Source organism: Microcaecilia unicolor, chromosome 11 (genome assembly GCF_901765095.1).
Source record: "Microcaecilia unicolor chromosome 11, aMicUni1.1, whole genome shotgun sequence".
In the NCBI taxonomy this organism is placed as follows: domain Eukaryota; kingdom Metazoa; phylum Chordata; class Amphibia; order Gymnophiona; family Siphonopidae; genus Microcaecilia; species Microcaecilia unicolor.
In genome coordinates this window covers 103,091,612-103,106,852 of record NC_044041.1, presented here as the reverse complement: position 1 = coordinate 103,106,852, position 15,241 = coordinate 103,091,612, and the positions used below count along the sequence as shown (strand labels likewise).

Genomic DNA, 15,241 nt, shown 5'->3' with positions numbered 1-15,241 from the left:
CAGATTCTGTTGTGTGTGCTGCAGTGGCATGGGGAGGGAGGCATGGCAGGTGCCACGTGAGACTGAGAGAGCTGCAGAGAGGTATTGCCGTGGCGAGTACTGGAGCAGGACAGCAGGTCCTCCCGTTTGAGGCACTGCAAGGCTGCAGGCAATAAAAATTAGGCAGGTAGGAGCAGAGGACTGCTGTTGTTTGCTTCTGGCTGTACCATCTATGTGCCTGAATTGAAAGTGCAGCCTACTAGCCCTTCACCGATTGAAGGGACAAAGACTAGGTGGGCCTGAGCCGCCAGGTCCACCCAAGCCCACCTGCAGCTATACCCCTGCTTTAGCCTTTCCTCATATGAGAGGAGTTCCACTCCTTTATCATTCTGGTCGCTCTTCTTTGAACCTTTTCTAATTCTACTATATCTCTTTGGAGATACAGCGACCAGAATTGAATGCAATACTCAAGATGTGGTCACACCATGGAGCGATATAAAGGCATTATAGTATTCTTGTTCTTATTTGCCATCCCTTTCCTAATAATTCCTAGCATTCTGTTGGCTTTTTTGGCCACCACCACACACTGGGCAGAATATGTCAGCATGTTGTCTACAATGACACCTAGATCTTTTTCTTGGATACTGACTCCAAGGTGGACCCTAGCATCAGGTAACTATGATTAAGATTATTATTCCCCAATGTGTATTACTTTGCATTTGTCCACATTAAATTTCATCTGCCATTTGGATGCCCAGCCTTCCAGTTTCCTAAGGTCTTCTTGCAAGATTTCACAGTCCGCATGTGTTTTAACAACTTTGAATAGTTTTGGGTCGTCTGCAAATTTTTTTTTATTTATATTTTTATTGCATTTAAATTACATTTAGTCAAACAACTTAAATGTCAAGAAAAGGAAACATAAATTTCAAGCAATTATATAAAACAAAGGAAATAATACAACACTTTTAGACCACAAATTCTAGGTTCTGGACAAGAAACAAGGAATAAAATTCAAAAAGGAAAACTTTAAATCTAAGAGCGGTACCGTGCAAACCGCTCACAGCCGAATGTCAGCGTTACCAACCTATTGAACTTTCTGGTTTGGAGTTCAACTACTTTCTCTAGCACTAATAAAAACTTTCATTTTTTGAGGGTCAACAAACATATATGTAACAGAATCTAAAGATATAATGCATTGACATGGAAATTTTAACACATTTAAATCCCCTAAAGCAAGGGTTCTAGGCCTAAGACTCATAAATTCTTGTCTCCGCACTTGAGTATCTTTGTTTAAATCAGGATAAATGCGAACTTGTTCCCCTAGGAATTTTTCATTTAAATGTCTGAAATATAATGTCGTCTGCAAATTTAATCACCTCGCTTGTCATCCCAATTTCAAGATCATTTATAAATGTTAAATAACACTGGTCCCAGTACAGATCCCTATGGCACTCCCTTATCACCCTCTGTGGCACTCCCTTATCACCCTCCTCCATTGAGAAAAATGGCCCTTTAGCCTTACCCTAGAACATTGCCTCCTATCTTATGAGGCTTGAGGAGTCTCTTGAGGAACTTTGTCAAAAGCTTTCTAAAAATCTAGATACAGTACACCACCTAGCTCACCTTTATCCACATGTTTATTCATGACTTTAAAGAAATTGGTGAGGCAAGACTTCTCTTGGCTGAATTCATGCTGACTGTGTGCCATTAAGCCATGTTTATGTCCTTAATTTTATCCTTTATAATAATAGTTTCCACTATTTTGCCCAGCACTGACGGGTTTACCAATCTGTAATTTCCTGGATCACCCCTGGAACGCTTTTAAAAAATCTGTTACATTGGCCATTCTCCAATCTTCAGGTACTATGAATGAGCTTAACGACAGGTGACATATCACTAACAGCAGATAAGCAATTTCATGTGTGAGTTCTTTCAGTACTCTAGGATGCATGCCCTCTGGTCCTCCAGGTGATTTACTACTGTTTAATTTGTTGATTTGGCTCAGTACATCTTCAGGTTCACCGAGATTTCTTTCAGTTGTGGAATTAGCTTCCTGTTGCTATTAATGCAGATGCCTTCTATAAGAAATGTTAAGATTTTGATGCAAACTCACTAGGGTCTCGAGTGAATGTTATGTTTCTTTGCATTGTTTCTTATTGCTATCCCTTGGACTTTGGCGTTCTTTTTGCCTAGACTAGGGGTGGGCAATCTTTATACACAAAGGGTTGCATGAATGTCAGTACTACCTCTAGAGGGCTGCAACATTACATAATGTCAAAACCGTAAATGCGCAGAGCTCTCTAGACTACATGTGATAAGTAAAAATTTAAATGATGAAAAATAAACTGCTGGAGTGGCTATTCTGAAAATATTTTACAGTATTTATAATAACCGTAACTCTGGTTAATGATGTTTTCTGTGTATACTTCCCATGATCTGCCTAAAATTCAGCAGTGGGCTGCAGGTTGCCAACCCCTGACCTAGACCTTCTCTAGACTTGGCGCGGTATATCAAGTCTTAAGTGATAAATGATGGGCTCTTAATCTGGCTACTAGATGTCGCTCTTATATGATGGGTGGGCTTTCACCTCCCTCTCCAGGTGTTGTGAGCAGAAGACCTGACCCAAGAACGAAATCCTGGGTTTTTTAAAAATGTAGAAGAAATATAAACTTTTTCATTTGGGCTTGGTCTGGAGTGCAGTTCTTATGTAAAGGAATATTGAGTGGCAAGAAAAAGATAATCCTGTATAAATCAAATTTTTTAGACATACTTTTCAGTCTCATTTTTTTTCATTTTTTAATGAGAGAATACAAAAATATATACTTTAGAAAACTTAGGAAAACTAGAAATTCACATTGCCAAACAAAAAAGTTATAGCAGAAAATCCATTAAATATAAATTCATTAAGGAAATGTTCATGCTAAATCATAAATTATATGCACTTTGTGAAAAAATTGGCTGAAGCTCAAGTCATAGAATGTTTGTCAGATCTTGTCAAAATGGCACTACACACATACTGGGTTATACTAAAGATCCATCAAGCCCAATATACTGTCTGATTTTATCTAATTTTATAGAAGCTCATGTCTATGGATAATGTGCTGTTTGAGCCATGGAAATGGCTTTTAAAATTGCCTTCCTTAGAATGCATAACACTAAGCAGTGGAGGAACAGTGTTTAGGCTCTCAATTAGAGAATGACACGAGGACCCGCAATAACCGCGGGGATGGGGACAGAGCCCACAAAACAGGGACAACCTTTGTCCCTATGTCATTTTCTACTTTGAAGCCTGTTAATGAACTGGACTGTTACTTATGTTTGAGTGATGCAGACAATATTTTGATGTTTTGGAAAAACAAGCAAACTTGCTGGCCACAACTAGCAAAATTTGCATGGGGGATGCTGTACATTCTGCTATCAGCACATCTTCTAAGAAGAGATCTTCTTCTATTGAAGGAAGGATTGTGGAAGACAGAAGAGCTAGACAGTGCTTCATAGGGCATATTTCTCCCCTCCTGGGCATACAGAACGGGTTGTATTTTGTACCTGTGGACATTTTAAATGAGTGGATTAGAATTCCTGGGGGTAGTAGAAATCAGCTATTGCTGGGGTTGGGGAAGGGTAGAGGGTGGTGGTGAGGAGGGTTATTATAGTTGCTCACTGTTATTGTTTCCTATTTGTAATTTCTACACAATAGTTGCACAGCATATTGTTCTTTTTATACTTCAATAAAAAGATTTTAAATATAAAATCATAATTATTCGAGGCTTCTGCAGATGAGGACAGAGCCCATGGGGGACGGAGAGGGGACCTGTGAGGACAGGGCGAGGACAGAAACGGAACCTGCAGGGACAGACTTTGTCCCTGTGTCATTCTCTACTCTCAATACGGGCCATGTTTCACCATATCATTGACCTCAAAGAAGTATATCAAACATGGTTGCAAGCATCTCAGAGCACAGAACAGCAAGGACAGAAACAAGGAAAATGATGGTCGATCCATCTGTACTAACTAGTAAACACTATGGTCCCTTCCTCTCCCTCAGAGATCCACTATATTTGTCCCATGCTGCCTTGAATGTTTGCATACAATGCATTCACTATGGTCTGTGTTCTCTCAAATGTGTCTAGAAGAGTCCATTTAAATCTTTTGAGAACTTGCTAAGTTTAATTCTTTTGGAACGTCAAAAGCCTTTCTCGTAATACTTGTTCAACATTCCCTTCCCCCCCAACCAGTTTAGTGCAAGAATTAATTTTAAAACGCTGAAGTCTAAAGTTTTTGCCTGATTTTTTTTTTCTTCCAGCTAAAGTGTTGTGGTGTAGATTCCTACACTGATTGGCAAACCACTTCATGGTTCATTCACTCTGGTAGTACCAATGTACCGGTGAGCTGCTGCAAGAGTATGGATACTACCTGTTTTGGGGATGTAATCCAGCCAGATCTGCTTTATCAAAAGGTATTGCTTTCAAGCACGCTGTAGTCACACCTCTCCTCAAAAAACCATCACTTGACCCTACCTGTCCCTCCAACTACCGCCCCATCTCCCTCCTACCCTTCCTCTCCAAAATACTTGAGCATGCTGTTCACAGCCGCTGCCTTGATTTTCTCTCCTCTCATGCCATTCTCGATCCACTTCAATCCGTTTTCGCCCTCTACACTCGACAGAAACAGCACTCTCTAAAGTCTGGAATGACCTGTTCCTTGCCAAATCCAGAGGCCACTACTCCATCCTCATCCTCCTCGATCTATCCGCCGCTTTTGACACGGTCAATCATGACTTACTTCTTGCCACACTGTCCTCATTTGGGTTCCAGGGCTCTGTCCTCTCCTGGTTCTCCTCCTATCTCTCCCACCGCACCTTCAGAGTTCACTCTCATGGATTTTCCTCCACCCCCATCCCGCTATCTGTTGGTGTTCCCCAGGGATCTGTCCTTGGACCCCTTCTCTTCTCAATCTACACCTCTTCCCTGGGCTCCCTGATCTCATATCATGGTTTCCAGTATCATCTCTATGCTGATGACACCCAGCTGTATCTCTCCACACCAGACATCACCGCGGAGACCCAGGCAAAGGTATCAGCCTGCTTATCTGACATTGCTGCCTGGATGTCCAACCGCCACCTGAAACTGAACATGTCCAAGACCGAGCTCATCGTCTTTCCACCAAAACCCACTTCTCCTCTTCCTCCACTTTCTATCTCAGTTGATAAGACCCTCATCCTCTCCGTCTTATCTGCCCGCAACCTCGGAGTCATCTTTGACTCCTCCCTCTCCTCTGCGCATATCCAGCAGATAGCCAAGACCTGTCGCTTCTTCCTGTTTAACATCAGCAAAATTCACCCTTTCCTCTCTGAACACACCACCCGAACTCTCGTCCACGCTCTCATTACCTCTCGCCTTGACTACTGCAACTTACTCCTCACCGGCCTCCCACTTAGCCATCTATCCCCCCTTCAATCTGTTCAGAACTCTGCTGCACGTCTTATATTCCGCTAGAACCGATATATCACCCCTCTCCTCAGGTCACTTCACTGGCTTCCAATCAGATACCGCATTCAATTCAAGCTTCTCCTTCTTACCTACAAATGCACTCAGTCTGCCGCCCCTCACTACCTTTCTACCCTCATCTCCCCTTACGTTCCCACCCGAAACCTCCGTTCACAGGACAAATCCCTCCTCTCAGTACCCTTCTCTACCACCGCCAACTCCAGGCTCCGCTCATTCTGCCTTGCCTCACCCTATGCTTGGAACAACCTTCCTGAGCCCTTATGCCAAGCCCCCTCCCTGCCCATCTTCAAGTCTTTGCTTAAAGCCCACCTCTTCAATGTTGCGTTCGGCAACTCTTACCGTTCAGTAATCCAGACTGCCCCAATTTGACTGCCCCTTTCGGGACTGACTGTTCACTTGTCTTTTGGATTGTAAGCTCCTTGAGCAGGGACTGTCCCTCTATGTTAAATTGTACAGCGCTGCGTAACCCTAGTAGCGCTCTAGAAATGTTAAGTAGTAGTAGTAGTATTTCTTGAATCTGGAACTATTTTTTTTTTTTTTAATATAGTTCTCCTTTCATAAATGCTGTGGTTTCTTGCATTCTGCTAAAGCCAAGATCTTGATGTCTCTGATCAAAAAAAAATGTGTTTTCTTTTGTTTTAAAATATCTGGTATCAGCTAGACTGGAGTATTCTGTCTGTCCTTCCAAGGAGTAAAACACACATCCAGGAACATGCAATGAGTCCTATTTTGAAATGTTTTAGAGAATTCTAGATGGAACTCGCTAGTGACCATATTGCTCCTTTTATTCATTCACCTTCATTGGCTTCCGTTCCTTTACTGCATCTACTTTAAGATACTCTGCCTGGCCTATACCACTTACTATTCTGGTCTGATGCTATTCCTGGCATCTCTCACAATTCCCTACACCCCCACCAGACCTCTCAGATGTTTAGGTGCCCACTGGATCGTACTTCTGTACCCAAGCAGGCCCACTTGGAAACTACTAGACATTCCTGCTGTTTATTATCTCACGCCTAAACTGTGGAATGGCTTCTTCCCCCACCCCCACACATCCTATTCATAGTGAGTTGACATTTATCAAATTAAAAAAAACCAAACAAACTAAAAACAAATTTTTTTTCACCCAGGTGTTTGGCCTGCGGGTGTCAAATGATTTGTGCGACTCATGCCTATGTAATTACATTTTCTTTTTATTATATTTTTTGTGGAGTATTGTACCAGTCCTATTTTACATCTGAGTTCCTTTCCATTTTATATACTTTTGCTTGATTATGGTCTTTCTTTGGTGTTTCTGGGACATAGTGGTGTGCTGGAGCAGGCTCTCACAGGCTCTCGAGAGCCGTTTAAGTTTTTAAGAATTTTGGGAGCCGGTTCTCCATGGCTACTTTAACAAATGGATCCCAAAATGTGTAGACCTATAATTTTTGCATTCAAGACACTTACTAATTTTGTAGCCGCCCTCTGGACTCGACGCCATCCTGTTTATATCTTTCCGTAGGTGCAGTCTCCAGAACTGCACGCAGTACTCAAAGTGAGGCCTCACCAGAGACTTATACAATGGCACTATCGCCTCCTTTTTCCTGCTGGTCATGCCTCTCTTTATGCACCCAAGCATCCTTCTGGCTTGGCCGTCGCTTTTTCTACCTGTTTGAAAGCTTTAAATAGCTCACTATGAATCGACAAGGTTCTCTCTGTTTTTCTTTCTGTCCCCTTAACTCTGGAACAGCCCCCCCCCCCCCCCCCCCTGTTGTTAGGAGAGGAACCTTCATTTGTGAAATTTTAAGTCGCTTTTAAAAATGCATTTTTTCCTGCCTTGCCTTTGGCCATGACCTAGTCATGGCTTGGCATTGAGCATGGCATACTGCATGCGCATGGTCCCTGGGCGGCATCTCGGTGATTCCTTCTTGTATGAATGGCCTTTTGGTATGTTTGAGCCTGTCCTATAAAATTATGGCATTCATTTGTTTTTGTTATTTTAGTATACGTAAACTGCTGTGACAAACATTGTTGCAACAGCGGTATATCAAGATTTAATAAACTAATTCTCTTTCCCAGTGCATGACCTGCAGTACCTTTATACTGATACTAACCAATGAGAGGACCTTTAACATTTTCTGTCATTTTGGGGATTTAATTTAAGTTTCTAACCATTCACTGTCCCTCTAACATCTGTCATACTGCCCATCAGGAGAATTGGTCACCAGGGAGGGAACAGACAGCTGCTGGAATGTGCTGCTCCAAACATTGGGAGGAAAAATGACCTGTTTTTAGAAGAAATTGGGACAATGATTTGGTTATACTTGAGCCTTCTAGCAGCTTTCTCGTAGTGATAATTTGGAAGAAGGGGAAAGAAAATGCTTGAGTATCTGGGGGCAGTTCTACATCTGCGTTAAGCAGTCTAATTAAATTGTCATATTTGCCTCCTTTAATTCCAAAACGTTTCCCATTGTCTGGATATTTAGTAATGTTAAATCACTTTCATAACAATAGCATGCATATTTGTTTTTTCCCTCTTTTTACAGGGCTGTCTGAGAAAGCTGCAGAACCAACTGAAATTGTTTGTCATGTTTCTATTTTGGTCCTCTATTACTGCAATTGCTCTAGCGGTGAGTATTGCTGGTTTTGTGCTTGCTTGGCAGGGGGAAGGTGAGGCGGGTATGTTTAGGGATAACTTTTGAGTGCATATAGAGAGAGAATTGATTTTGTGGAAGAGGTAAACACATTCCATTTTTTAAATGGGCTGGAAATCCTTGACTGGATACGTTTTTTGTTTTACTCATTTCCCTGATTTCATCTTCCACTTTAAAATCCAACATTCTGGAGCAATCTCACTGGCCAAGAGCTGGAAGGGTGCGTTTTCTCTGACGTTTATCCTCAGTGGTGAAAGAGTCTGAGCTACAGAACTGGTCCTGCATCTGGATTTCACTACAGAAGAATGTGTACACTAGGTCCTTTATTTAAGACCATCAGGGAAAACGTTGGTATGGCCATTGCAGAGCTTCAGGAAGAGAATCCGCCAGAAGACGGAGAACTCAAAACACCCCACGGAAAACAACAAAATAGAATAAAAGTGGGAGAGCGACCAAGGATACCAAAGCCTGAGAAGATGTATAATAGTAGAAATGTTTATTGAAGTATAAAGACTCGACACAGCGTTGCATTTAAGCATTGCGCTATGAGCGTTCAGGGCAACATGACATACGAGCACTCTTTATTCCACAATGGTCTTTTTAAAGACTATCCCTTCAAGAAGATTTTTCATCATTTCTGTTCAAGAAGGTTTTTTGAATAAATAAGACTCCTGATGCAGGCCTAAAGGCCGAAACACAACGTTGTGTCGAGTCTTTATACTTCAATAAACATTTCTACTGTTACACATCTTCTCAGGCTTTGGTATCCTTGGTCACTCTCCCACATTGCAGAGCCTCATACTTTATCTGATGGATATATTGGTGAGGATGCTTGATCAGAGGATGCTTCTCATACAGAAGTTTCCCGATGTTCAGATGGCTTAGTGGTGTTAGCCACTGAAGCTGACGCTCTTGAGTCTTCAATTGTTCATTTGTGCGTTATCCATTTTGAAGCCATCTTTTTAAGACCAACTATGTTATGAAGCATCAAAGAGAAACCACAACAAAATATATAAGTTTTTATTTTTTAATTGTGTGGTTACCAAACCTGTAGTGAGGAGATCCTAGCAAGTTAGATTTCAGGATATCTGTGCTTGAATACCTGTCTAGAAAGACATGGTTGGGACCCCTGCTTTTCACCCACTCTAATGAATTCTGGGTATTGAAGACTAATGTCTTATTCCAAATTGCTTTCTTTTTTCCACAAATAGAGCTCACACACTTCCCCTTCTTAGAGAATTTTCTGTTACTGTTTACTAGAGAGTTGCACGGGGACAGAAATCGTACCCATCCCCACCTGTCCTCGCAAGAATGTAACTTGTCCCCACTCAGTCAAAGAATTTAATGGTACATAAGACTGATTTACTGGCACAGTGTGCTAAGAGGTTGCCACATGCATGTGCCAGTAGGTCAGATGACATCTGATGTTCGTGCCTGTGTCAGAGCTGAGGTCTGCGCATCAGCCTGGAAGCAGAGAGGATTAATAGTTACATAGTGACAGCAGATAAAAACCTGAACAGTCCATCCAGTCTGCCCAATAGTCACTCATTATCAATTCATGATTAAGTCAACAATGAACATGATATTATGTACTTGATTTATGGTCTTTCTTTGGTGTTTCTGGGACATAGACCATAGAAGTCCACCCAGCCCTATCCTTATGTTCCAACTGCTGGAGTTGCTGTCAAAGCTCACTTCAGCCTATTTGTGGGACACAGACAGTAAAAGCCTGTCCAGCACTGTCCTCATGTTCCAACCATTAAAGTCGCTGTCTAAACCCTTTCCAGTTCATCCTAAACCAGATTGCCATATATGAGACACAGACCGTTCAAATCTGCCTGGTATCGGCCCTAGTTCATCTCTGCAAGAATCGCCATCTAAGAATCACTCAACACATCGACACACATGCAGCCATTTAAGTTTAGGTTTTTTATAACTTCCATTTTCTAATTGGAGATCCTCTGTGTTCATCCCTCGCCTTTTTGAATTCTGTCACCATTTGTGTCTCTACCACCTCCTAAATGGAGACATTCCGCATCTGTGCTGTTAAAGCAAAGAGGAGGAGACTGCTCTCAAAGAACTTGGTACTTGGTAGGTGAGAAGCTGGCGCAAGTGCAGCATACAGTTCCACGGGAACCCCGCAGGAACTGCTTCCCTCCCTGCAGGAACACTGCTGGAACTTCTGCTGTTCCCATGGGATTCCCGCAAACTCCGTTGCTCTGCAGGTCTCTAATATTTGCCACTACCAAAAAGGAACTGAGGACAGTTGATTTTATTGACTTTAATATAGAGCTGCTCAAACTGTGGGTCTGGACCCCAAATGAGGTGACAAACTTATATTTGGGGTCATGACCTGGGTGGGCTCCCCAGAGGTGCATCATTATTCTGTACCTGAGGGGATCACACAATATATTTGGCCCCTGTCATGGGGGTCACAACCAAGATTGAAAAGCACTGCTTTAGTACTGCCTGGGTAAACCCTAGATCAGGAGGTACAACTTCCAGTAACTGAGGACCACAAGCTGGTTTGGTTTTTGGGATGTCCTTAAAGAGTCAAGCTGATTTTGAGTGTGTTTTTGCATAACCTGAAAATTGGATGTGATGTGGAACCTGAAGGACCACAGTAAATACCTTGGCACTAAAGTTTGGAACGAGATTCCTGACCAAGCTTATATGGGTCCCGTAACTCCTAATGAGGTGGCGGTTAGAATTTATCCTCAGAAAAACATTTGCAAGAAAGAGGTTAGCTACCGGTTTTTTTTTCTTTATCTATATCATTGTGTAGCACATATCCCTATGTGGTGCTATGCATTATGCACACACAAATTTGGGTGCATGCCCAATTTGTGTGTGCAAGTTAATTGAATAAGTTAATTAGTGCAGATTGGCTTTTTAATAAGCAATTGGCAGTAATTAGATTTAATTTGCACCAACTAAAACATGCAACTACCCGTGCATACGTTTAGGCACATATGCCCTTATTCTGCAACTACATGTGTAACTTTTCCACACCCCCTTTTCACTCGCACGTAAACTAACATTTCAATGATAACCTTTTGTATGCTTTTGCTGTAGGTTCTGGCTGCAGTTAGTGACGGTGCCCTCATGGGCCAGCGTCCATTCCAAGACTACAGAATTCTGGATTCTGCAACATTCACATGACCCCCCCCCCCCCCCCCCCCCACCCGAACATGGCTTGATCTTCAGACAAATAGGAACGACTGCTTTAAAAATGTGCACCCTGAACACAGAAGGGACCAGTGACTTCTTTGCTTTACTTGAACTCAGAATGCTGTATGAGCCTAAAATTGACTCTTCTTGCAAGATGACAAATTCCCTTTATCCTTTTAGAAAATAGTTGAAAGACTGTCATAATTTTGAAAATTCTTTCTTGTCCTTTGAACATAGTGGCTGTTTTGTTCCCTTGTATTACAGGGTTTGAAGAATATTGCATTTGCCACTCTGGTTCCACATTGAGGTGTTGCTCTGCCTTCATTTCTAATACAACTTTAAAGGTCTGAATTAACTATGTGAGGTTTTTTAAAAAAAATTTTCAAATGTATCTTTCTTTGGTGGTTTCTTATTTATTATTTATATAATCGGTCACACTTATTCAGCTTCCCCCACAGTATTTTTTTTTTCACAATTGAAAACGCATTGTGACTGATTTGTATTCAACAGTATCCATGTATGTACTAAGTAAAATTTATATATAAATTGTAAGTAAACTTCCCCCTTCTACACTGATTTTTGTTTTTAGTGCTGAGCCTAGTTCCCTTTTCTCATGTCATATGTTGGCGTTACAGCTGTTTGGTCTTCAGCAGGCCACCCTGTAAGACTATAACCCTGGCTATGTGATGCTTCTTGCTGAATTTTCCCCTCTGCTTTCACCTTCATTTCTTTATCTCTGGGTAAATCCTGCGCCCCTTACTTTAAGCCTGCTAAAGTCCATATCTCTCTATATAAAATGCACCTCCAACGTTCTAATCCATGGTGGTGTAGATCAAAGTTTGCCCATGAGTGTTTGCCCCGCCCTCGCGTCAAACATGATGACGTCGAGGGCGGAGCAATGGCACTCAACCAATTGCATCACTCCGCCCTCAACGTCTTCACGTTTCACGCGAGGGCGGGGCAGACATCGATCTACACCACTACGAGCCAGGCAGGGGGAGGAGTACGTGTTTCTCTACTCCTCTCCCTGCCCACGAATCAGCTCTCTGTGCCCCATAGGCGTAGTTTGACTGTTTCATTTGGGGGGGCAAAGGATGGGGCGGAGCATATTAGCATATTCATTTGCATATATACATATGCAAATGATATGCTAATATGGAGGAAGGAATTGAAATTTACAGGCAAAATATCACAGATGCACATTTCAAAAAGCTGACACATTTCAATTAATATATTCTGAATAAAATACTTTTTTACCTTTGTTGATCATTTAGTTTTTCTATTCGCTTTGGTCCCAGTGTCTTCTGTTTTATGCAGTGTCTTCTTTCCAGTAGGCTTCCCTCTGCTCCCCACCCCTCCCAGTCCCTTCCATCTCCTGCTCACCTCATTTCCCAGTCCAATCCAATTCCTGGTCCTTCCCTCTGCTCCCCACCCACCCCTCCCAGTCCCATCCATCTCTTGCTCCTTCCCTCTGCTTCCCACCCCTCCCAGTCCCATCCATCTCCTGCTCCTTCCCTCTGCTTCCCACCCCTCCCAGTCCCATCCATCTCCTGCTCCTTCCCTCTGCTTCCCACCCTCCCAGTCCCATCCAATTCCTGGTCCTTCCCTCTGCTCCCCACCCACCCCTCCCAGTCCCATCCAGCTCTTGCTCCTTCCCTCTGCTTCCCACCCTCCCAGTCCCATCCAATTCCTGGTCCTTCCCTCTGCTCCCCACCTACCTCTCCCAGTCCCATCCATCTCCTGCTCCTTCCCTCTGCTTCCCACCCTCCCAGTCCCATCCAATTCCTGGTCCTTCCCTCTGCTCCCCACTCACTTCTCCCAGTCCCATCCATCTCTTGCTCCTTCCCTCTGCTTCCCACCCCTCCCAGTCCCATCCATCTTCTGTTCCTTCCCTCTGACCTCCTTTCCCAGTCCAGTCCAATCCAATTCCTGGTCCTTCCCTCTGCTTCCCACCCCTCCCAGTCCCATCCATCTTCTGTTCCTTCCCTCTGACCTCCTTTCCCAGTCCAGTCCAATCCAATTCCTGGTCCTTCCCTCTGCTCCCCACCCACCCCTCCCAGTCCCATCCATCTTCTGTTCCTTCCCTCTGACCTCCTTTCCCAGTCCAGTCCAATCCAATTCCTGGTCCTTCCCTCTGCTCCCCACCCACCCCTCCCAGTCCCATCCATCTCTTGCTCCTTCCCTCTGCTTCCCACCCTCCCAGTCCCATCCAATTCCTGGTCCTTCCCTCTGCTCCCCACCTACCCCTCCCAGTCCCATCCATCTCTTACTCCTTCCCTCTGCTCTCCACCCTCCAAGTCCCATTCATCTTCCCTCTGCTGCTCCCCCCCCCCCGGCGAGGTCCAGGATCGTGACTCCGTTTACCCCCTCTCTTCCTCCCTCCCTCCGGTGCAGGCAGCAGTCTTCTTCAGCCTTTCTGTGTTCCTGGCAGCGGTAGCGACGTACACGCTGCCTTCGGTCTACCCCGGAAGCCTTCTCTTCAAGTTCCTGTTCCCACCTATGCGGGAAAGACTAAGAAAGACTTAGAGAAGATTGGTGCTGCCTGCGCCGGAGGGTAGGAAGAGAGGGGGTAGATAGACACGCTCGTCTCCGTCCGCTTCGCTGCTTCCCTGCCCTCTCTGTCTGTGTCCCGCCTTCCTCTGATGTCATTTCCTTTCGGGCGGGACGCAGACAGAGAGGGCAGGGAAGCAGCGAAGCGGACGGAGACGAGCGCGTGCCTGCTTGTTTTTTTTTTTTTTTCACTTCTAGCGCCAGTCCACGTCATCGTCGTTTGGGGGGGCATTGCCCCCCCCTCGCCCCCCCCCCAGTCTACGCCTATGCTCTGCCCCCCCCCCCCCCGGCCATATCAACCCCCTCGCCACCCACAGACGCCAATACTAACGCTGTCTGGCTGCTTCTGCTTCTCCTGTTGAGCAGCAGCGGCCGGGGGAAAAAAAAAAAGAAAAAAAAATTTTAAACCTGAAACACTGATCCAGACAGCTATTTGGCATTCGCTGATGTCGCTGGAGCTGCTGCTCCTCTCCCCTGCACGTCACTACCCCTGTGGGAAGACCTCGGAGGAATGCAGCAACGTTAGAGGGGAGAGGAGGGGCGGCTGCAGAGACAACAGCCAATGCCAGCTGGCTATCTACGGAGCTGTGTTTCAGGTTTAAAATCATTTTTTTTGCTTTTTTTTCTTTTTGTACAGGCCGCTGCTGCTCAACAGGAGAAGCAGCAGCGGAGGGACAGCGTTAGTATTGGCGGCTGCGGGTGGCGAGGGGGGTTGATGTGCCCGAGGGGGGGGGAGGGGTTTGGGTGATGCGCCAGGGGAAGGGGCTTGGGTGATGCACCGAGGGGGGGTAGGGGCTTGGGTGATGCGCAGAGGGGGGGGCGGGAGGGGAGGGTTGCTGGACATGGGTGGCTGGAGGGGGCGAGGGGAGGGGAGGGTCGCTGGACATGGGTGGCTGCAGGGGGAAAAGAGGAGGGTAGCTGGACATGGATGGCTGCAGGGGGAGCAGGGAAGAGGGAGATGGGGAGAGGGTCCTGAGACCAGATGGGTGGCGGCAGGGGAGAGAGAAGGGACACTGCAGGGGGGCGGGGGAAAGGAGAGTCGCTGGACATGGGTGGCTTGGGGGGGCAGGCGAGAGAGGTGGGTCGCTGGACATGGGTGGCTCTAGGGGGGGCAAGGGGAAAGGAGAGGAGGGTCGTTGGACATGGGTGCCTGCAAGGGGGCAGGGGAGAGGAGGGTCGCAGGACATGGGTAGCTGCAGAGAGAGAGAGGAGGGTTGCTGGACATGGGTGGCTGCGGGGCAGGGGGAGAGGAGGATCGCTGGACATGGGTGGCTGCAGTGGGGGGCAGGGGAGAGAGGAGGGCCGCTGCGCTGCACATGCGTGGCTGCAGGGGGGAGAGGAGGGTTGGTGGGGAGGGGGTCCTGAGACCAGATGGGTGGCTGCAGGGGAGACAGGAGGGAC

At 45.3% G+C, this 15,241-nt stretch overlaps 1 protein-coding gene across 1 annotated transcript in view; it reads left to right on the top strand.

Moving 5' to 3' along the window:
• LOC115480222 (tetraspanin-3-like) overlaps positions 1-12,271 on the top strand; it is a 41,991-nt gene extending 29,720 nt beyond the window's left edge. The window contains exons 5-7 of the mRNA XM_030218734.1: positions 4,283-4,435; positions 8,012-8,095; positions 11,195-12,271. Of these exons, the coding sequence (XP_030074594.1) occupies positions 4,283-4,435; positions 8,012-8,095; positions 11,195-11,281 (324 nt within the window). The 3' untranslated portion in view covers positions 11,282-12,271. The remainder of the gene's footprint in view (positions 1-4,282; positions 4,436-8,011; positions 8,096-11,194) is intronic.
• Positions 12,272-15,241: the final 2,970 nt, after the last annotated feature.